The sequence below is a fragment of the Gymnodraco acuticeps genome, unplaced genomic scaffold (assembly GCF_902827175.1).
Source record: "Gymnodraco acuticeps unplaced genomic scaffold, fGymAcu1.1, whole genome shotgun sequence".
Lineage (NCBI taxonomy): Eukaryota > Metazoa > Chordata > Actinopteri > Perciformes > Bathydraconidae > Gymnodraco > Gymnodraco acuticeps.
Genome location: NW_022990856.1, coordinates 104097 through 125122, shown reverse-complemented (window position 1 = coordinate 125122; position 21026 = coordinate 104097). Strand labels below are relative to the sequence as shown.

General features: G+C 40.5%; 3 protein-coding genes across 6 annotated transcripts; 2 read left to right on the top strand and 1 right to left on the bottom strand.

The window, feature by feature from the left end:
- Nucleotides 1-103: 103 nt before the first annotated feature.
- Nucleotides 104-3887, bottom strand: nudt8 (nudix (nucleoside diphosphate linked moiety X)-type motif 8). 2 transcript variants are annotated; one of them, XM_034233217.1, is made up of 5 exons: nt 3734-3887; nt 2031-2927; nt 1819-1951; nt 1050-1127; nt 104-638 (listed from the first exon to the last, which is right to left on the bottom strand). In XM_034233217.1, exons 2-5 carry the CDS (start codon nt 2924-2926, stop codon nt 453-455), a joined length of 1293 nt encoding a protein of 430 aa, XP_034089108.1. In that variant the 5' UTR covers nt 2927; nt 3734-3887; the 3' UTR covers nt 104-452. The 2 variants fall into 2 exon arrangements, with proteins under 2 accessions (XP_034089108.1, XP_034089109.1); XM_034233218.1 differs by having other exon boundaries at nt 104-590.
- Nucleotides 3888-4541: 654 nt separating this feature from the next.
- Nucleotides 4542-11104, top strand: ftr86 (finTRIM family, member 86). Of its 2 annotated transcripts, none has more exons than XM_034233214.1 (11): nt 4542-5526; nt 6535-6630; nt 6756-6989; nt 7127-7289; nt 7382-7456; nt 9132-9176; nt 9284-9325; nt 9441-9494; nt 9583-9648; nt 9752-9954; nt 10581-11104. In XM_034233214.1, exons 1-11 carry the CDS (start codon nt 5017-5019, stop codon nt 10914-10916), a joined length of 1824 nt encoding a protein of 607 aa, XP_034089105.1. In that variant the 5' UTR covers nt 4542-5016; the 3' UTR covers nt 10917-11104. The 2 variants fall into 2 exon arrangements, with proteins under 2 accessions (XP_034089105.1, XP_034089106.1); XM_034233215.1 differs by having other exon boundaries at nt 4544-5526; nt 9441-9482.
- Nucleotides 11105-12789: 1685 nt separating this feature from the next.
- On the top strand, nt 12790-20522 carry LOC117557397 (caprin-2-like). 2 transcript variants are annotated; one of them, XM_034233232.1, is made up of 4 exons: nt 12790-12834; nt 18917-19009; nt 19140-19280; nt 19789-20522. In XM_034233232.1, exons 1-4 carry the CDS (start codon nt 12801-12803, stop codon nt 20223-20225), a joined length of 705 nt encoding a protein of 234 aa, XP_034089123.1. In that variant the 5' UTR covers nt 12790-12800; the 3' UTR covers nt 20226-20522. The 2 variants fall into 2 exon arrangements, with proteins under 2 accessions (XP_034089123.1, XP_034089124.1); XM_034233233.1 differs by lacking the exon at nt 12790-12834 and adding an exon at nt 18108-18562.
- The last annotated feature ends 504 nt before the right edge of the window (nt 20523-21026 follow it).

The following is a 21026-nucleotide window of genomic DNA, read 5'->3' as shown; positions in this document are numbered from 1 at the left end:
GCATGAGCTGAATCACTGTTATAACTGGGCCCACATGATAAGACGTAACACCAACTAGCCTCATTTGAAATGCATAAGGAAAACGTTATCTCGGACTCAGTGATTTAACTTGTTTAAATACTTTTAATTGGTAACATAAGATTTCAAGCTGAATTGAAAAGGATGTGTACGGATTTGAAAATGAAAGCAGTCCAACAATGAGGTATAATAAAGTATAAGGATAGCTTTTCAATGTTGTTACTTCATATGTCTTCAAATTATTGAAAGATTTCCAACGCCAGCTCTTTATCAATGAGAAAGAAAGTGCACAAATGGAAAAATCCTTCTCCTTACTGGAGAGGACCTCACCTTCATAAATGAAATCATGAACCGATTCCAGCGCTGGATTGCACATTATTATGAAATCTTTAAGTCACATTAGGGGTGTACTGTCAAGTGTAAAGAAGTTGCTGCTAAGAAGGGATGATAAGTTTGAGGGTATGGTCTAGAGCGATGGCTGTCAGACCCCACACTCGATGCTTCCCGTTACGAAACACTGGGACGGTGTATCCATACTTGTTGCCGGTGCGGAAGTGTGTGTAGCCACGGTTCTGAGGGTTACACAAGTGGGACAAGGACAGGGTGAAAATCTCCTCCACCTGGGACAGAAACAGGCAAAGAAGGCACAGTTTACAACTTTGGATCGAAATAAAAACAAGCAGAAAACATGTGTTTTGAAATGCATGGAGGAAGAAAATGAGAGATAATGCCAGCTAGCTTAAACTGATTAACTGAGTATTAAGGTAGATGATAACCAAGTCAGACCTGGAGATAATTTGATACAAAACAGCAAAAAAAGAATATAATACCTATAAAGTTATTTAGAGCTGGCTATGATAGTGGTGTGACATCATAGACCTACAAAGATATATCAGCTCTTTACTAGTATCTGTTATAGAAGAAATTACTGAAATAACATAGCTGAAAAAAAACTAAACAGTAATATGGAAACCTGTCCCTCAGAGGCAGATATAACATTTATAAAATGCAAAACAATAGGATGACTGTACCTCTCCAGGGTTCGGTTTGAAGGACATCTCCTCGAGGGGCCCGAGGTTAACAAGCACAGGAGCTATCATCATGCCTGACTGGTGAGAGAGACAAACTACCTTTACAATCAGAGCAAGTCTCAGTATTCAGTGTGTGGGTGACACAAAAAACGTTTTTCCTTCTTAATTGTTAGGATATGTTTATCTGTGGCCTATGACAAAGCACAGTCTGTCTAATAGTGAACATAACGAGAAGTGCCTTAGGCCTAAACAGGCTACATTTAAGGCTAGTGCAGGGATAACTCTAGCGTTAGGTGAGTATTCAATTTGCAGATAATTAATAACAAACAATTGACATATTCAAGTGAGTGTTAAAAAAACAATCCAACTGTTTTATAGCATCGTAAATAGAATATTCCGGGGTTTATATATAGTCTATGGTTGCGACCGATAGTCCTAAATAAGAAGTCTTAGCATGTGCTCTTGTAATTTCTAATAGAGATCATTTAATATTTTCACTACCATCAACAGACTGATGGCATTGTTATTGGATGAATACTTTTTTAAAATCTCTTTACAAGATTTTTTAAAATCTCTTTACAAACCTCATAAAAAATAAACTTTTAAGAGAAGCAAATTGATTTAAAAGAATATTGAAAAGCAAAGTTTCTCAGTGGCACCCTACCACAATTGTTTTAGTGACTGCCATACATTCATAAACAGCAATAATTATATCATCACATTTTAAATGTATTATTTGATGTAGACATAACACTGCACTGACACCCACCATGTCCCTGAGAGGCTTCAGGATGCCCCAGACCTTCTCTGTTGCCACAGAAACACCAAGCTCCTCCCTGGCTTCCCTCAACGCTGTGTCCACCACATCCACATCTGATGGATCACTCTTTCCTCCTGCAAAACTAGGGGAAAAAAACTGGAAATAAGAACGGATGCAGCCTTCTACAGGAGTTCAAATGCAATTGATATCCTCCCACTTACCTGACATCTCCCTTGTGCCTGCCCTTCAGTGTGCTGGAGCGCAGAGTAAAGAGAAATGCAGGCTCCCCATGATCAGAGCACAGAGAAACTAGGACTGAGGCCCATCTCCCCTGGTTCTTTCCCTGGCTTGCCCGCTGTTTCCCCTTATCCACTTCGTACAGCTTCACATTGGGCCCCAGTCTCTGTCGACACCTGTTTTCATTCTCATGCGACAGACAATCTCTCCAGGTGTCGGCCACCTGAGGGGCAGCCTGATGGACGCCTCTGGTTTTGTGGGAAGAGAGGCTAGAAGGTTGTTGTCTGCTATTTAATTGGTTAAAAATCCATGGCCTGTGTGTCGACAAGCTGAACGATCTAACAAAGTGCTGTCTGCTATATAAATGGCTTTGAAGAGGGTTACACTGAGTCTTATCGGTGAAACTGAGTGACGGTTGGCTCACATCCCAAGCCCTTCTCCAGGGTTGAAGAAACGTTTTGTTGATAAAACAGTTCTGGTAAGTGCTCACAGTCTTGTGGTTTTCAACTGTAGCTTTCACTGCAGTAGATTTCAAAGAGGGATATGCTTGTTTGGCTTTTGCAGAGCCAGAAACCTGAGGGAGGTGATGATTGCTGGACAAACTGGCTTTGGATAGGAGGTTTTGAAATGAAGCATCTTTCGGATTATTACAGTCCACGTTACATAAAGGCAGCTGTGTTAAACAGGATACAGTCTCTGTGTTTAGTGATGACCCCTCCTTTCTTCCTCGGGTCGCTTCATATCTCCTATTCTTTACATCTCTTGCACCCTGCCATCCAGAAGCAGTGTGTTTAGACAACGCAGAGAAGGGAGATTCTCGTAATAGCAGCAATGGCCTTATGGGACAAGACCAAGTCAGGACCCAGCGGGCCCTAAACATCCTATAAAAAAAAAAATCACATAAAAGCATTAAAAAAGCAACATCATTTGCCAAATTCACAAACCAAGGGGAGTGAGGTGAGGGTAAACATGTGAGGTCAAACGACTGATCTGAGCGCACAAGTTTGTCCAAATTTAACAAGCACTATTGTAACACCAGAGTGGGAAAAAGTACTCAGATCTTGTACTTAAGTAAAACAAGTATAAGTACTAGATTGTATGCACTTGTAAATACTTGAAATACTCAAGTAAAGCTCAAGTCTCTCAAACTTAAGTACAGCACAGTAAATGTACTTTACAGCACTGTGTATGCCATCTCAGAATCAGATCAAAGCTGTTACGGACACAAACACTTATTTCATCTTAACGTGATTTCTGCAAACCCAAAGAGTGCAGCTCGTAAAACCTAAATGTGCTGAAGTTAATCAGATCAGCTGCTGTCAAATTTTGGATTACGAGTTACATCTGCTGGTTACAACTAGCTTAGCTTACTTTTGTTAGTTACGTTAAGAATATTTACAATGACATGTCATATTACGTTAAAGTGCCAGGCTTGTTAGCTTCTCAATTTACAACTATAACTAACACAAGCTGGTATTCGACATCATCTACTTGTTGTTCTACTGGCTCTGAAATCAGGTGTTAACATATAACATGAACAGGCTAACGCTAACTAGCCTGTTAGCAAAAAACAAATGAACCCAAAAGCTAAACCTTATATGTGGTCAATGGGACGGATCCGACAAGTCGAACAGAAAGGGAAGCGCAATTTGCGACATTAAAATGTAAGTTAAAAGAAAACACTCACCTTGAAAGTTGAACAGCAGTTGGCCTCTTACCCAGCTAGCCGGCTCAGCTGCCAGTAGTCAAAATGGCGCAGAGTAGCTTCATGAGCGTCAGAGTTGCCCTCACTGCGCTGTGGTGACCCGCAGGACTTTCTTACACAATTATTCCAACAACTCTTACCCTTTCTAATAAATAGAAAGCAGGGGTTGAGATATAATACTAAAGAAAAAGATGGGAGGAAATCATGATAGCTAGACTCAGAATAAATCACACAGCATTGAATGGTACGCTGTATATCATGGGGGAAAGTGACAGAGTGACAAGTGTAGGAACTGTGGCGTTAAAGCAAATGTAGAACATATCTTGTTACATTGTGACATCTATAAAGCTGAAAGAGAAAAACTAAACGCTAAAGTTATAGAGGCAGAGAGGGAATGGAGTGTGGTTGGTATTTTGGGAACAAAAGGAGAGGGAGTAAGAGCTACCAGAAAGGCACTGTTTACCTTTCTGAGTGAAACTGGGGTAGGAACAATAATGTAACATTAGGTCAGGAAAGATTATAGATTTTTATTTTGTTTTATTTATTTTACGGTTTTTGTTTATTTTTGATTAGATCATATACATATACGTCCATGAGTTAAGGGATGGAATGATATGATGATTCCCACTCATGTACAGTAGGTGGCGGTATGCACCTTTAAAGTTGTTTGCAATCTGCCAAAAACCGAGAGAAGAAGAAGAAGATATAATACTGACATTATTTACTGATGAAATCAGTTGTCTGCAATGTACGTCACTACTACTCAGGCCTCACAGGTGAAACAGCTGTCTAAATTGAACTCCACAATAACGAGGCCTGGACTAACACACATGTTCAAAATATTTAACAAGCCCTAACATCACTATCTGGCTTAATTTCGTAACGTTAATGCAAGATTTTTAACAGTATTTTTTCAGAGTGATTGACAGTACGTTGGCATTTAGCCCATATGATACCATTTATCATTTGACAAACTATAGGAAGCCATGGCCCCATGACATACACATTATAAACACCTTACCAGACCTGTTTTACCTCACCTTGAGTACGGCTGCCTCTGCTCTTAAGCAGCATAGTTTCATGTGAACTGGCATTTCAGCTTTGCCCTCTGCGAGTTTTTGCTTTAACTTAAAGCACTTGCATTATTTCTAGTTCTGACTATTTTTCTAGTTCATTAACCTATTTAAACAGGGGAACTTGTGGTTGTCTAACGTCCAGGTTGATCTCCAAGAAATACAGAATTATTCTACATTCCACCCGGCACCATGGCCTCAGCCTGGTCTGAAGAGGAGACCTTTGTGTGCTCAGTATGCCTGGACACCCTGAAGGACCCAGCCACTATATCCTGTGGACATTCATACTGCTTGGCATGTATCCAGAGCCACTGGGACAAGGGAAACCGCAAAGGTGAGTACAGCTGCCCCCAGTGTAGACAGGTGTTTAACCCTCGACCCTCGCTGGCTAAGAGCACTGTGCTAGTGGAGGCTATGGAGAAACTGAGAACAAACAGCCTCAGACAAAGCTCCTCCAAAGCTGTCTCCTCTGCCCCGCCATCAATGCCTATCTACCTGGAGGTCCTACCAGGAATAGGGCCGCGTCCGGGCAGCATGTACCCTCAGCTTCCAACAGTGGAGCCCAGGCCCTGCCCTCAACACAATCGACCCCTGGACCTGTTTTGCCACGAGGACAAGGAGTGTGTGTGTGAAGTTTGTTGCCAGCATGGACACGAGGGACATCGTGTGATCAAACCACAGGCAGAGAGGAGGGAGAGACAGGTATGTAATGGACAGGGCAAATATCAAACGGGAATATTATCAATACTCTTTTGTCCTTTCTATGTTTTATCTCATGTTGGTCAGAGAAAGTGCAGTTAAAATAATAACTGTGTTGTCATAAGTGTAGCATTTCCAAAATGTAGATGAACCTGAAGTACTTGTGAGTTGTTTTTATTGTGCATTCCTGTGTGGATGTGTTCTTACACTTCCTTAAGGATAAACTGCAGCTTTGCAAATGACCCACCTCAAAGTTCAATCTAGGTCACTGTCCTTCATGCAAAAGTTTATATTTCTATATTAATGTCCTTGTTTTCTTGCTGTGCACATACGGCACATACCCAGGTTTACAATACACAAAACATATAGTTACAGACAGTAGTCGGACATTTCCTTTCATTACACAATTACAAGTTATTTAAACACTCGCTCCTTAATAAAATATTCTGCCTTTTTATTCCAAGCTTGGCAAATGTAATCTTGACAGAAAAGGATCCCTTCCTCAACTACAACTCACCATTTTACTATAAAGTACATCCTTTATGTCCTCGTAGTCACCCAAAGGGGACTTATTTCTCAATTTGACCAAGACCACCAAACAATCAACGTCTGTCTTCTGAAATGGCATTAAAGTCGCAATTCTCCAGGCTAAAAAAAGAATTTAAACTGAAATGCCTTTTCAGTAATGTGTGTGTGTGTGTGTGTGTGTGTGTGTGTGTGTGTGGTGTGTGATGTTGTGTGTCTGTGTGTGTGTTGTGGTGTGTGTGTGTGTGTGTGTGTGTGTGTGTGTGTGTGTGTGTGTGTGTGTGTGTGTGTGTGTGTGTGTGTGTGTGTGTGTGTGTGTGTGTGTGTGTGTGTGTGTGTGTGTGTGTGTGTGTGTGTGTGTGTGTGTGTGTGTGTGTGTGTGTGTGTGTGTGTGTGTGTGTAGTGTGTGTGTGTGTGTGTGTGTGTGTGTGTGTGTGTGTGTGTGTGTGTGTGTGTGTGTGTGTGTGTGTGTGTGTGTACACACAGAAAGAGCTTAATCAGATGCAAGTAGAAATACAGAAGAGAATCCAGGAGACGGAAAATAGGCTTATAGAGCTCTCACATGCTGCCCGCCAACACAAAGTAAGAAGTTATGTAGTTTTGAGGAGAAACCTTTGAACCCATTCATTTTTTGATGTTTTGATTGTTAGAACAAACACATTTAAAATCCTTGTACCCTCTTCTCCTCCTCTTTGGGGATTCCGTAGGCCTTGGTGCAGGCTCTAAATCATGAGAGCACAGATGTATTCTCGGAGCTTGTCAAGACTGTGAATCAAGCAGGCATCCAGGTCGGTGAAGTCCTCAGCACCCATGAGACCTCCTTAGGTAGCCGGGTCGAAGGACAGATCCACAGACTGGAGCAGGAGGTGGCACCGCTGCGCTGGAAGAATGAGGAGCTGAGCAGGCTGAAGGACATGCAGGACGACATCTGCTTCTTGAAGGTAATTAGTGGTTGGGTGTGAACTATAAATAATCGAAACCACTTGATGTTATCATGATGCACAGAGAATAAGGTTCACCAGTAATGAAATTGAAAATCCTGTCTTATTGTTATACGTTTTGTCGTTTCTTTCTAAAGAATTTCTTCATCATGGAGCCGCTGGGTCAGACAGGTGCAATAGGAGAGTCGATACTGAATCAGGAGGAAGCGGTGATAGCCTCTGTTCGCTCTACCATGAAAGAACTACAGGAGTCAATACAGGAACTCTGCAAAGCCAGTCTGGCCAAGGTCATCACATTAGGTCAGTGTTTTATTTCTCTTCTCTCTTTCTTGCCATTCTTCTCAATTTCAGACATTCAAAACCTTCCTTTTTTTTGGTGAATCCTGATGCAGTGGCTTCAACATCCAATGATGCCTCAGCAGCAGCAGCAGCAGCAGCAGCAGCTAGCAGTGGCCAGGCAACCACAGGTGCAGTAACTTAAAATCAATCAACCAGTGTGATAAAAGCCCAGAACACAATCATGTTAAACAAAAGTTTGTATTAACTGTTTTACTCAGATACTATAGGTGTGGACTCGATGCACATGACTTGAACCAGAGTTGGACTCTAATCACAGTTGTTATCACTAAAGCCCCTGTCACACTGTCCCGAAATTGACACCCGATGGACACACGATAAAGGAAATGTTCAAATTCGGCTGTGATCGTAGCAACATCGGGCCATTCGTGAGGGCATCTAAGCCATCGTATGACCGCCGGTGGAGTTTCTCAGGCTCCGGCAGCAACTTTGTGAGCGGCAACTTCGTAAGGCACTCGTGAGGGCATCTTGTCAAATCGTGTCATCTTCGTGTTATCATCGGTGCATTCACCCTCACTCTGATCGGGGCGAATGCCCGATGGCACCGATGATAACAAGATGCCCTCACGATGGCCTTATGAAGGGCAAAATTGACACACAAATTCAACACGAAAATGAACCTTCGCAAGGTCCTTCGGCCATGCCAAAGATGTTGCCACCGCTCACGAAGTTGCTGCCGGAGCCTGAGAAACTCCACCGGCGGTCATACGATGGCTTAGATGCCCTCACGAATGGCCCGATGTTGCTACGATCACAGCCGAATTTGAACATTTCCTTTATCGTGTGTCCATCGGGTTGTTTTATTGCACAACAAAATCATGTAAACATATTATGTAAATAACCCAATTTGTGTTCTGTGAAACTAAAAAGGATATAATATATTATTTGAAGGAGAGTTGACAGGAAGTTGTTGTTGCTATGGAAACAACATTACGGAGAAAACGTAATATTTTCTACATATAAAGACGGATAAAGTAAAGAACAAAGTCTGAAGATATCAGTACAGTATCATAGTACTGTAACATAATTGTTTTTGGTACTTTCATTGCAGTTGTATGTCTTAAATGTAATGTAAATGTTGCCTTCGTGTGTGGTTCGGGGCCATCTTCGTGCGAAATTCACAATTCCATATTCGTGTGTCCATCGGGTGTCAATTTCGGGACAGTGTGACAGGGGCTTTAAAGGGGACCTATCATGCAAAATGCACTTTTGTACGTCTTTTATACATGAATATGTGTCCCCGGTGTGTCAGGGAACTCACCAAGTGTCAGAAAACACAACCCTCTCTCTTTTCCTCCATACCTAAATCTCTAAAAACGGGGCGGCAACAGATCTGTGGTCAGCTGCAGCTCATTTGCCACAGAATCAGCCCTTGCAAAAACAGGGCTGTAAAAGAGCGAAATGAGGCATGGCTAAAATGCATGATCTGTTTGGTATTTTGAAAAAAAAACTTCACAGACATGTTATATAGGTATGGCCTTCAATATATTATTCAAATATAGCATGATAGGTCCACTTTAAGACATGATTTGCTGAAATCTGAAAAATAATTGATTTGCTGGACATTATACAGAGTTTATTGAGCAAAAGGCTTTGGACTTTGTCAAAATTACCTTCACTTGGACTTATGACATGGAAATACTTTACATTCTCCTAAGCCCAAGAATTAAAGTGAATGTTAAAAGTATCATCCCAAGGTTTCCCTTTATTTCTTATTTATTCATAAACTGAAATAAAGAAACCTTTTAGATATGTTTTTTACAACTCATCTCCTTTTTCCTGTAGTGTATGAGATGATGACAGACCCTTTGCCACCTCCACGACCTCGGTGTAAGTTACTGCAGAAGCATTTTATACTATATGTCTGTGGTGTTTAAATATGTCTGTTAGAAATGACCCAAGTTATAATGCTTTATCTGTCATTTCTGTTTCCCTAGGCCGGCATGAGGATTCATTAAAACGTCCTGCATGTGCTGAAGGTAAGAATAAGTAATACTGGGGCTAGACTACATGAAAATGTTTCAGAGATTTTATATCATGGAATTGAGATTTAATTCAGTGTACCGGTTCCTGTGTTTCCTTTCCTCCATGAAGCTTCAGCCCCACCTTCCCCCTTCCCTGCTCCCCAACCTCAGGGTAAATACAAAAGTATTTATCCATCAACTACTTATTTTTGTAGAAGTAAAACGTGTATATCATTTCACTGATTTTAATATAAATATTTGTTACCTTGTAGCACCTCTTGTAACAACCGTTGGACTTGTTAACCCAGAACCAAAGACAAGAGAAGAATTACTGAAATGTGAGTCCATCATACTCTTTAATATAAAGCTAAATAAACAACACAGTCTAATAGTCTTTGGGGAGATCCAGAGTCTTCACTAAAATGCGTCCTCTCCCTTCAGTTCGCTTCGAGCCCACCATGGACGCCAACACCGTTTATCGCCACGTACAGCTGTCCGATGGAGGTCATAAGGCCACGATGCGTGCTGAGAACCTGAACCTACCGGAGCATCCTGAGCGCTTCCTCTTCTGGAGGCAGGTTCTCTGCAGAGAGGCTCTGGCAGGGAGCCCTTTCTACTGGGAGGTGGAGTGGACTGGCAAGAAGGTGAATCCTTAGACATTACAACTTTAAATCTGAGGTCAATATATAAGTCAAAATAATCTTGGTTTACTTCATATCATAGACATTGCATACATGGATTATCAGTGTAAACAACCATGTGATTAATTTTCATTCGAATTGCAAAATAATCTTCGCCTTAGGATGAATTGAGACACATTTAGAGATCCCTTAACTTTTCATCATTTTAAAATGTTTTCCATTACTAGATAAACTACTTGATAGCTGCAACAAAATATATTGTTCCACCTGCCTCAGGTGCATTTTGTACTGTGTTGTGATGGTTCACACAAAAAAGTATTTTCTTAATAATAGTTTTAAAAGATTTATTTTTCGATAATGAACATTTATCTTTCCAATAGGGAATTGTGTACAAATAATACTATTATATGCCCTGATGCAGGTGATCAATGGGAAGCTTTTCTTTAATATTCACAAAATCAACCACGTTCTGAAAACTCAATATCACAAAAGTTAAGACAGAAATTAAATCTAAGCTCTCATCTGAAAACCAGCTCAGGGAAATTGTAGAATACAAATAGCGCAATTTGTGAACTAGTGCAAGGGAGCTTCATTTTCTTATCTAGTTTTTTTTCTGTCCCACCATAAAGATGACCATAGGCGTGGCATACAAGGAGATGGATCGTAGGTCTTCTGATGACAGCAGCCGTTTGGGCCACAACGCTCTGTCTTGGAGCTTGTACTGGTCCGGGACTGGCTTCTCTTTCTGGCACAATGGTCAGGAAAAACAGCTGGGCTCTCCTAAGGCCCGGCGGGTTGGCGTCTATCTGGACCAGCATGCAGGGGTTCTGGCCTTCTACCGCATCTCCCACAACCAGGCTGAGATCATCCACCAACACCAGAGCCAGTTCACAGGGCCGCTGCACCCAGGGTTCAGGTTCTGGACCGGAGTGGGAGCTACAGTGACTGTTAGCCAATTGGATTGAGTTGTATATGAAAAATGTGCTGTCGGCTTTTGATATAACCAGCATGTCTGGTTGGCAAATTGTAATAAGTTTGTCATAAGTATAGAAACGAAACAAATTCAGAAATGTCTGGTTTTCATATTCTTTTTACACAAAAGCTTAATTGATGAGATTGATTTGTAAGTGAATAAAAGAGCAGAAAACACGCATTTCATCGATACGTCCTTATTAAAACATGTTACTTTGGGGATAGGTTAACTTACGAAGTTTGAGTAGCCCTCAGTATTGGTTTGAGTAGGCTAATACAGATTGTTTAAGCGTACTAGTAAGCAGTGTTGTGCTAGTTACTGAAAACCAGTAACTAGTTACCATTACTAGTTACTTCATTTCAAAAGTAACTCAGTTACTTTACCAGTTACTTAAAAAAAGTAATGCGTTATTGTGAAAAGTAACGTGTTAGTTACTTTAAAAAGGGGGTCCCATTAATGCCCTTATAGCCTTCATTTCAGTACTGTTATTTCAATAATACTATCTGTTGATCAACTTGACATGCATTTTATGCAATCTGGATTGCATCGATATTAGCTGGCTTTCCATTTTTGTATATTCTTTCTCCAGGTAGTTGGAAAAAGTTTTCCGTCCCATATGCCGTGTGCCGCCCGGACATGCTATCATGCTAACTAGCTCCCTGAAAGCGGGTGACTCCACTGTAGCAATAGCCTGCATGTGTTCTACAACATACCGTGCAATGGCTTTATCGACTTTTCCCTGGCCAGCAGTCCCTTGGTTAAAATCCAGCCGCTGTTGCTTAGGTGGAGGTGGAGTGGCGTCGGCTGAGTCTCTGTGGTCTTAGCTACTAGCTTCGTCCCAGCATGTTATTTTTGCAGATGTTTTAAGAGATTTGAATGACTGGTTTGGGCAGTAGATAGGATCTTTGACCCGCCAGGACACAACTTACATGTAACTAAAACGTTCTTTTCTTTGTGCTCGACAAAAGTGAAATAGTGAGAATATCTCCAGGTGGAGAATCTAGACTTGAGCTCCGCCGCCGCCATGATAGTCTTGTTAGTAAACAACACAAACACGCCCACAGCCCGTCTCCGCATGGGACACAGGAAGTATCTAAGTACATTTACTCAAGTACTGTACTTAACCATATATCAAGACCGATTGTCGATTACCAATGATCAAATGTAATTGTTTGCCTGTCTGGCCATCGTAATCGAGCTCTTTGAAGATCCAAAAATCGACGGTTTTCAAAAAATGTTGATCGGATTGGCAAAAACTTCAGAATTTGTATTGACCGCCATTCAAATGACAGCGTTGTTTTCCCCCAGAAGTGGGCGGGGCCGTAATTTTTGCCCGGAAGTGACGTAGGTGTTACTCTCATCTAACAGCCAGGCGAACAGAGATGATAACTGTACTTAAAGGGATAGTGGAAATGGAACCTCAAATAGTTTCGTTTTAACTTATATACAAGCATAATTACGTACCAAAACAATCACACCTGATTAAAAATATATAATAATTGCCTTACGCATGTTAGAAGCACTTTATTGCAGCTTCCCCGAAGTTTTTTAGAAACGAAATTATCGCTTCAGCCAAACCGGAAGTGACGAAAACTCAGGAAGACGATACGATAACAAACCATGGCGTCTATGCAGAATGAACGTGGAAGGGCAAATATACCAGACAAAGAAGAAGGATTGTACGAGGTATCCAGTGATGATCTTTCCTACGAAAATGTCGTTTTAGGAACTGAATCTGAATCCGGTTCAGTAAGCGACGATGGTGACAATATTGAGCCAGACGATGGACCATTACGTCCTTATTTGTTCGAGCCCGAGCCCGAGGTGATGGTTCACGGCATGGGCAATGGCGAGGATGACCAGGACCAGGCGCCAGATGATGCACCCCTACGCACAAATAATCTTGACTGGTAGGTCCCTAAGCATAGCTCACGCATCTTAAGATCACCTGTAGCCTTTACAAATATTAATCATTGTTAACCAGTTAAGCCCGAAGGTCCCCCCAGTGGACCCCTCCCACAGTTTTTTTTCTCTCACATGTCTCAGGGCTTCTTAACATTTATGAAACTATTAATGTTTCATACCCTTTTAAAGGTAAGAAACTCCGCTAACTGACAATAAGAACAATTGTTAGCTAGAAAAAACACAAGAGTAATACCAAGCCTTTGAATTAGCATTGAGCGAAACAATGCTAACTAATGCTAACGCTTTTTTACACACAACACACGGTAGAAATACCCTTATTACTATCTTAACTGCACAAACAAGATATACGATTTAAAGCTGAGACTCCACAGATTCCACACATGTAATGTCATCATCACTGTAAGACCTCGAATTCCTGGAGCTATCAGCCAGAAAAGAGAAAGTAAACAACATCCGGTTCCAAAAATATTACAATAATTACGTCTTACCTTTTTTGATTTGTGATCAAAATAAAAACGCATCTCAAGGTTAATCCAATGTCGTTGTGTCACGTAGAATTTTTCTGTCGCACTACAGCCATACAAAACACATCTATTCACCATAATAAAGGTCGGCTATTCACATGCAAATGCTATTGAATGTCCGCCATTGTTTGTGCCCGTCTTCCTATGCTTTCGTCATCACCCGAAGATTCCCGACGATTCCCGAAGTATTTCGTTTCATTGAGAGGGCGCAGTAAAATTGAAAATGAAATGAAACTAGGCTCATGAAATTAAAAAAAATGGTTTATTATGCTTCTTTTTAATAAAAATACATAAGTTAAACCCAAAATTCGCGGATTTCCACTATCCCTTTAAATTAAAATCAGTAGGCGAGGCTGTAATTTCTCCTGCTGTTACTCTCATGAGCGAGGCGGAACATAATAGTTGTATCATGCCAAAAAGCTGCTGTGTCGTTTATTACACCTCAAACATTAAAAATAATCCAGAGTTCAGTGTTTCTGTACTTCCTCTAAGAAGAAAGGACAGTAACAGAAGAGCTCTGTGGCTTCAGGCTCGATCGCCATTCAAATGACAGTGTTGTTTCCCCCAAAAGTGGGCGGGGCCGTAAAGTGACGTCGATGTTACTCTCATCTATGAAAATCGATAGCCTACTGCTATATTTAACCATATATCGATCCCGATCGTCGATTTCTAATGGCTTAATGCAATTGTTTGCCTGTCTGGCCATTGGAATCGGGCTCTTTGATGATCCAAAAATCTCCGGTTTTCTTAAATTTCTGATCGGATTGGCAAAAACTTCAGAATTTGTATTGACCGCCGTTCAACTGACAGCGTTGTTTTCCCCCAAAAGTGGGCGGAGACGTTATTTTTGCCCGGAAGTGACGCATTTGTTACTCTCATCTATAGAAAAAAAACTAACGGAGTAACGCACCATGTAGTAACGGTCTGAGTTACTGAATAAAAAAAGTAATGCGTTAGTCCCAACACTGCTAGTAAGTAACACAGTAAAGGTTTATATTTGCTGTCATAATTTGCTCTCAAAGATACAATTTATGATCAAAAATATTTTTCATACGTTTTCCATAGTGCACCAGGAAAAGCGCTATACAAATGTAATTTATTATTATTATTATTATAACCAAGGTTTTACGCTACAACTTAAAGAAGTGGACATACAATGACAATATGCTATAATTTAGCAATGAAAAGCAAAGTATGAGCATATGCAAATGCAACAATAGTTTGCACTGATTAAATGTACAAAGAGAAAGAACAAAAACCACAAGAAAATAAGTGAAAGCTATAACAACGACTAAAGTAACCATCCTACATTCAATCAAATATACATTTTGACTCAAATAACCACCCTCTCACTTGTTGCTCTGAGGGAGGCCACTTTTTTGTGTGTCTTCTTCTCTGGACCTAACACTCACAAGCATAGCCTGGTTTTGTGCTAGTCAGGAAATTCAACACTATTCACAGGAAGACAATAAAGCTCTCGTGTTACACGTGTGGCCACAGCTTGTTGTGTCTTGCCCTGATTGAAAAAGTAGGACAAATTAGAGAAAGTAATAATGAGTGAGGACATGGCTTCTGGAAAAAGTAAGAAGTAATTGGATCTGTAAGACAAATGTAGGGAAGTATTAATTAGAAGTAGAAAGTAAGTGACATGACAGATTTGAGTCAAATTAAAAGTAGCTCACATTAGTACTTAAGTACAGTATATGAGTAAATGTACTTAGTTACATTCAGACACTTCAGGTCACTTCATTTTAATGCACAATATATAATTGGAAAGAGAGGAAATCCATGCATACATATTTGCGTGTGATGGGAACGCTGAACCACATAGACAGCTAGCCTCCGAGGACAGATAATACCTGACCTACATCAACAACACAAAAACCTGGACTGTGTTTGTGTGGGTCTGTGCTGCCCCCACGCAAACATAAAGGAGTTAAGGCATACAGGTACATATACAGGCATAAGGCAACAAATAATGGTATAAGGTGAACTGGGAGGAGCTATAGAAGAGAATTGATGGGAAACGTATATAAGGGAGACCCTGCATGAGTCAATCACAGTCTGTCCTCTTGAAGCCTTCGTCAACTGCCAGCATCACCATGCGAGGTGAGATATAAATAGAAAAGTTGTAAAATGTTTTACTTTCAATGATAGGATTCTTTCTGGGTTATTGGTTAATAACTTTTGCTCTTCTCCCAGCTGCTGTTTTGCTATGTCTATTGGAAGCTGCCTTAATTCAGGCCAATATGTATGCCTGGAGGGGACAGGTGGTTGATTCCAAAACGGAAAATGGTGAGAGAAAAACAAAATTATAAAAAGTCATGGGAAATAGTTATTGAGTCGGCAGAATCTTCAACCTACTGAACTTCTGTGTGTTCAGCAGGCCTTACTGACCAGGGGTCGTGTGGTTGCTGTCTGATGCAGCAGCAGATACAAAGGATGAAGATGTTCTTCAACACAAGTCTCACTGAGCTGGAGCAGGAACTGACAAAAACAAAGAACATTCTCAACGATATTAGAGTATCCATCAATCTGGGTGATAGCTACAGTACAGAGACTGGTATCTTTACTGTTCCTCGCTCTCGTGTCTACAGCCTGGCCCTCACCGTCTAAAGCAGGGGTGCCCAACCGGTCGATCGCGATCGACCGGTCGATCGCGAGGAGATTCCCAGTCGATCGCGAGATGTGTCTAAAAATAGAACAACAACATTCTGTTTTATCGTTAATGTCCTGTAACATAATGTTCCTGTGCCAGAATAATGCACTTGAACGCATCAAAGCTTTGTGATTGGCCGGCATGACCCCATGTGTCGGGGCGTGGCTGGTGGGCAGTGGGCACTATAATTTCGCTGACGTTGTTGTCCGACCGTGTCAACAGGAGTGACAGTCCGCACACACACAAGACCGCAATTATGGCAGAAGCAAAAAAGCCAAAAATATATCATTTTCACTCCGAGTGGGAGGATGATTATTTTTGTATCTATTCCAATTCAAAGTCCATCTGTCTCTCATCTGCAATGCGAGCGTGGCTTTATCGAAGAAGGGTAATTTAGGAGCGGCATTTCAAAACAGTGCACAAACGCTACGAGACGGAATTCCCTCCTAATTCTGCACTACGCTCCAAAAGGGGAGGGGCCTGAAAGGACAGCTAAATGCACAGCAGTCCATTTTCACCAGGCCCAACAACAAGAGCAAGGCTGCTACCATAGCATCTTATCGTGTCAGTCACGTTCTTGCGAAACACATTTGAACTTATTCATTATAATTATTGTACAAAATGGTATAAGAATGCAAACATTAAGATCTGTTCTGTTTAAATTGATTATAGTCTATTATCAATTCAGGTTAAGAAACTAGTGTTGCGTGCATCCTATTTTAAAGGCATTTCTTTTTATATTCAACAAAAAAATTGTTTGATTCTATTAATTTTGTCTTTTTTATTGCACTTTGGCAGCAAATTCCTGAGTAGCTTCAGATCTGAGTTTTCTTATTAGTAAGCCGAATGTATACTTTTGTAGCAACACTATTTTTATATAATGGCAAAGAAAGGGTTCAGAGTATTTTCTTGTTTCCCTGTGTCATATGTGGCAGCACTGTTCAATGTTTCTTGAAAACATTACCCACTGTAGTGACGTGTGAATAAACTCCAACTCTGTATCAACAACACTGTTGTGTAACTTCAGTTAAATACTTGTATGTGTGTAGATTAGAAAGAGGTAAGATAAAGGATCTGCAGTATTTTATGAAGTATTCATCGTACAAAGGTCAGTTTTATACAAGTAGAAGTGTGTATTTACCTGGTAGCAGGCTGTCAGTAATGGCTACGACTCTCTATTTGGACTGGTAGATCTCGGCAGACTGGCCACTTTAAAAGTAGCTCTCGGTTCAAAAAAGGTTGGGCACCCCTGGTCTATAGTGACGCCGGGGCTCCTGGCAACACGTTGGCCGCCTGTGCCAGTCTGCAGGTTAACGGCCTGGTGGTGGCAGGATCCAAAGACAGAAATATGCAAGACCAAGAGGACAGCGTCACTATAATTGTGGCCCTCCACCTGAATGCTGGGGACAAGGTGGCTGTCAACCTGCCCATTGGATGTTTCCTCTGTGATGACAACAGCCACTATAACACTTTCACTGGTTTCTTGCTGTATGCTACTGATTAAGCTGCCCTGGGATTTGTAACTCTTGACCTCCTGATGAGGTTTGAGTCTGATACATGAAATCTTTCTGTAGTGAGAGGTGTGCTTTTTAGTTTTGAATCTATCTTCTCCATTGTTATCTTCAATCCATCTGAACACTCTCATCTTTACCTCCTAAACCTTTAGACCTTATGTCATCTTTTGACAGAAGCAATTATTTATTACAACATTTGAGGCCATTTCTAAATAACAGTTCAAAATGTTGTATATCTTTTAACCTATTTCCCATAACAACTAACTAATGCCATACAGTGTGAGTAACTTGGTTCTTGTGAAATCTTGTGTCATTTACTGATTTTATGTGACGGAAATGTATGATTTTTCTTTTTTATGTGGACAAAATAAATCAGGATTCTCAACAAAACTGTAGCCTTATGTGGTATTTTGTTTTAATCACCACAATGGGACCGTGGAAAGTCGAAAGAGTACTCCATTTGATGTAGCATTGAACTCATGACATTATTGGACTCACGGTGGGAAGATATCAGCTTTTTCCCCAACACATTATTTTTCCTTATCAAAACCTGCTACTAAATTAACATCACTACAACCCTAAATGGCCTCCAAACTGAATGGTATTTTAAGCCGGTGGCTCCTGTGTTTACTGCAAGACTAACTTTAAATGGCTTTTCTCTTGTTCGTCACTTCCTTTGAAACGGACACACTACCTTCTCTCAGGCGATACATTATACCTGGTTGGCCTTACCAACAAAGCCCTTTAGGGTGTGTGTCTGCGTGTGTGTGATTTCTACAAAATGAGAGCCCCCAGCGATGAAGAAATACAGCTTTAGTCATGAAAGTCATAAAGGCAAATAGGGCAACAATAAAAACAAGGACGAGCGATGCCAAAAGAGGAAGAATAAAAACGAGAGGTGACAAGGGCGGGACTCTCAGAAAAATATAAATATCCAAGTCTTTTGTCTCAGGATCAGTCTACGCACTTTCAATCCATCTGAAGCCATCATCCTTCACCAGCATCAACATGAGAGGTGAGACTTAATACAAGTTTCAACTACAGTGGCATAATATTTAGGATGGTAAGGGTTTCTAGCTTCACAGACAATATGGAATCCAGAATGACTTTTCAACTGAAAGGTCAGACATAATGGAAGAAGAGCAGGTTAGAAATATCCTAAATGAAGATGGCTTTTCAATGTGGTATTTAACAACGAAGAAGAAACACAATTCTGGGGACACATGTACAATGTAATGTAGGAGGGAATGGTCTCTTTTTAAAGCTTAAAGGCACGGAAACAGCAGTCCAGAGTAAGGTCATTTTTCCGAGAAACTATAATGCAAACCATTTTCTGCGTTTTATTTGTGTGCCTTTGCTTTCCCCCCAGCTATTGTGTTTCTTTGTATGCTGCATGCAGCTTTTGGTATGGACGAATATGGCTGGGTGGATCCTTCCTCTACTTCTGACACGGCATCCAATCGTAAGAGAGTTTTAAGAAAATATGTTTATTTTTTCCGTCAATACATAGTCAATGTGTCTGCACATACTTGCACCTGCAACCTTTGTCTTAATGTGTGTGCTTTTTTGTTTGTGAATGTATGCATGCACAGCGTGTTATTTGGATCAGCAATCGTGTGGCTGCTGTGTGATGCAGAAGCAATTGAACAAGATGGAACAGTACTTTAACTTCAGCTATGAAGGAATGCACCACGTCCTGACAGAATCAAAGATGGCCCTCAACAATTTCAGAGGTGAGCAGTCAGATCCCGCAAACAAACCAGGAGTCAGTTCATAACGTCATCAAAATATCTTAAATCAAAGACACGCTTTTTTATGCACTGGTTACACCAAAACCTTCCATTTGTATTCTGAAGGTATATTCATTCATGCCAGATTTATATAAAAAATACACGTCCCATATGTTTTATGGTTGTGGACAGTTTGTTGTTATTTATGGAGTGATACAAACAGATATTCAAAGTTGCTTATTTAAAAACATTTGACCCTGAATTTTGAACCTAGCCATATCCAATGTTAAGATTTCTGTTCGGGAAATCAATTTAACACATTTTCAAATAATGAAATGCCTCATTTGCTTATTGAACATAACATTGTGGAAAATGCAATATGTGAAATACAAAACAGAATTGTTTTAATGTTACTTATCAACTTGGTTAGTGAGTCAATGTTGCTTTGAAGAACAAAACTCCTTCACCTTATTCTTCCAACCTGATTTTCTATTCTTCTCTGCTTTTTCAGAGAGCCGCAGTGCCTTCTCTGTCGCTCTCAACAGCAACGCTAGAATGCTCTGCTTTGGCCCCTTCCCTGACGACAAACGCATCCCTTTCAAACACGTCTTCATCAATCTGGGTGATAGCTACAGTACGGACACCAGTATCTTCACCGCTCCTCGCTCTGGTGTCTACAGCCTCGCCGTCACCATCTACAGCGACATTGATTCTCCTATTAACCCCTTTGCCGCCTGTGCTAACCTGATGGTCAACGGCCATGCGGTGGCTGTTTTACCGGAACATAAAGGCAATGACCCTGAAGACAGTTCCACGGTGGTGGTGGCTGTGGGACTGAAGGCTGGGGACCAGGTGGTGGTCCTCCTGCCTGCAGGATGTGTCATCTGTGATAACCTAAGCCACTTTAACACTTTCACTGGCTTCCTGCTGCATACCACCGACTCATAGGCTAATTCTAACTGTGTAAGGCTTTGCACTTAACTGTTTTTGAGTCTGTTAGATAAATGCCCGACTTGAAGGCTCTAATATTTTTCTGATATTTTTACTATCACCAATCCTGCCGATGCTTTCATAATTTCCCTTTGAGGGAAGCCAAGTTTTTAATCAACTTATTTTTTCTTTTTCTTTCGTTGATGATCTTTAAAGCTACTAAGATGATTTTAAGTGAAATGTGATAGAAATGTGAATTCAAAAAAATGTTGTACCTGAAACTTACCACTGAAATAAACCAGACTTTTGAACAGACATGTTGGCATTGTGAGTCACTTTGTTTCAAACACCACTAAATATGTTATCGATAAATAAAGATTCAAAATTGATGTCTGCATGTTGTTGTTGTAAACAATGATGGTTAAATAATTTATTTGACTTTGTTCATTAGAACTATAACACATAGATTGCTTTTAGGATTAAGATATTTCTCAAATACATTTTGAAACATATGTTTGAAGCCCATAAGAAACAATTGTATTTACCCTTACTCCCCAAAACTCAATACAAGCATGACTACAGTACAATACATATTTGTAAAATCTCTATTTGAAGAGTATAGTCCAAATGTAATCAAATATGTTATAACTTTTTCTGAGGTCTCTTATTATGTACATTATTCTCGACAAACACCATATCTGCAATAAATCCAGTAAAAAAAGCCAATGTCAGCAGGAAATCAGAAACACATCTATAAATGTTTATTTTTCACAGTCATACTGAAAATACTGTTTTCATTATATCAAACATCGATATGAT

Bases quoted from the DNA above. Each gene is read 5' to 3' on its own strand.
- nudt8 (XM_034233217.1), bottom strand. From the start codon at position 2,926: ATGTTTAGGGCCCGCTGGGTCCTGACTTGGTCTTGTCCCATAAGGCCA. The intron at 1,128-1,818 runs GTGGGTGTCAGT...CTCTCTCACCAG, and splicing joins TGAAGCCTCTCAGGGACATG to TCAGGCATGATGATAGCTCC. The intron at 639-1,049 runs GTACAGTCATCC...TTTCTGTCCCAG, and splicing joins TCAAACCGAACCCTGGAGAG to GTGGAGGAGATTTTCACCCT.
- ftr86 (XM_034233214.1), top strand. From the start codon at position 5,017: ATGGCCTCAGCCTGGTCTGAAGAGGAGACCTTTGTGTGCTCAGTATGC. The intron at 6,631-6,755 runs GTAAGAAGTTAT...GGGATTCCGTAG, and splicing joins ATGCTGCCCGCCAACACAAA to GCCTTGGTGCAGGCTCTAAA. The intron at 9,649-9,751 runs GTGAGTCCATCA...CTCTCCCTTCAG, and splicing joins AAGAGAAGAATTACTGAAAT to TTCGCTTCGAGCCCACCATG.
- LOC117557397 (XM_034233232.1), top strand. From the start codon at position 12,801: ATGATGCACCCCTACGCACAAATAATCTTGACTG. The intron at 12,835-18,916 runs GTAGGTCCCTAA...CTTTCCCCCCAG, and splicing joins CGCACAAATAATCTTGACTG to CTATTGTGTTTCTTTGTATG. The intron at 19,281-19,788 runs GTGAGCAGTCAG...CTGCTTTTTCAG, and splicing joins GGCCCTCAACAATTTCAGAG to AGAGCCGCAGTGCCTTCTCT.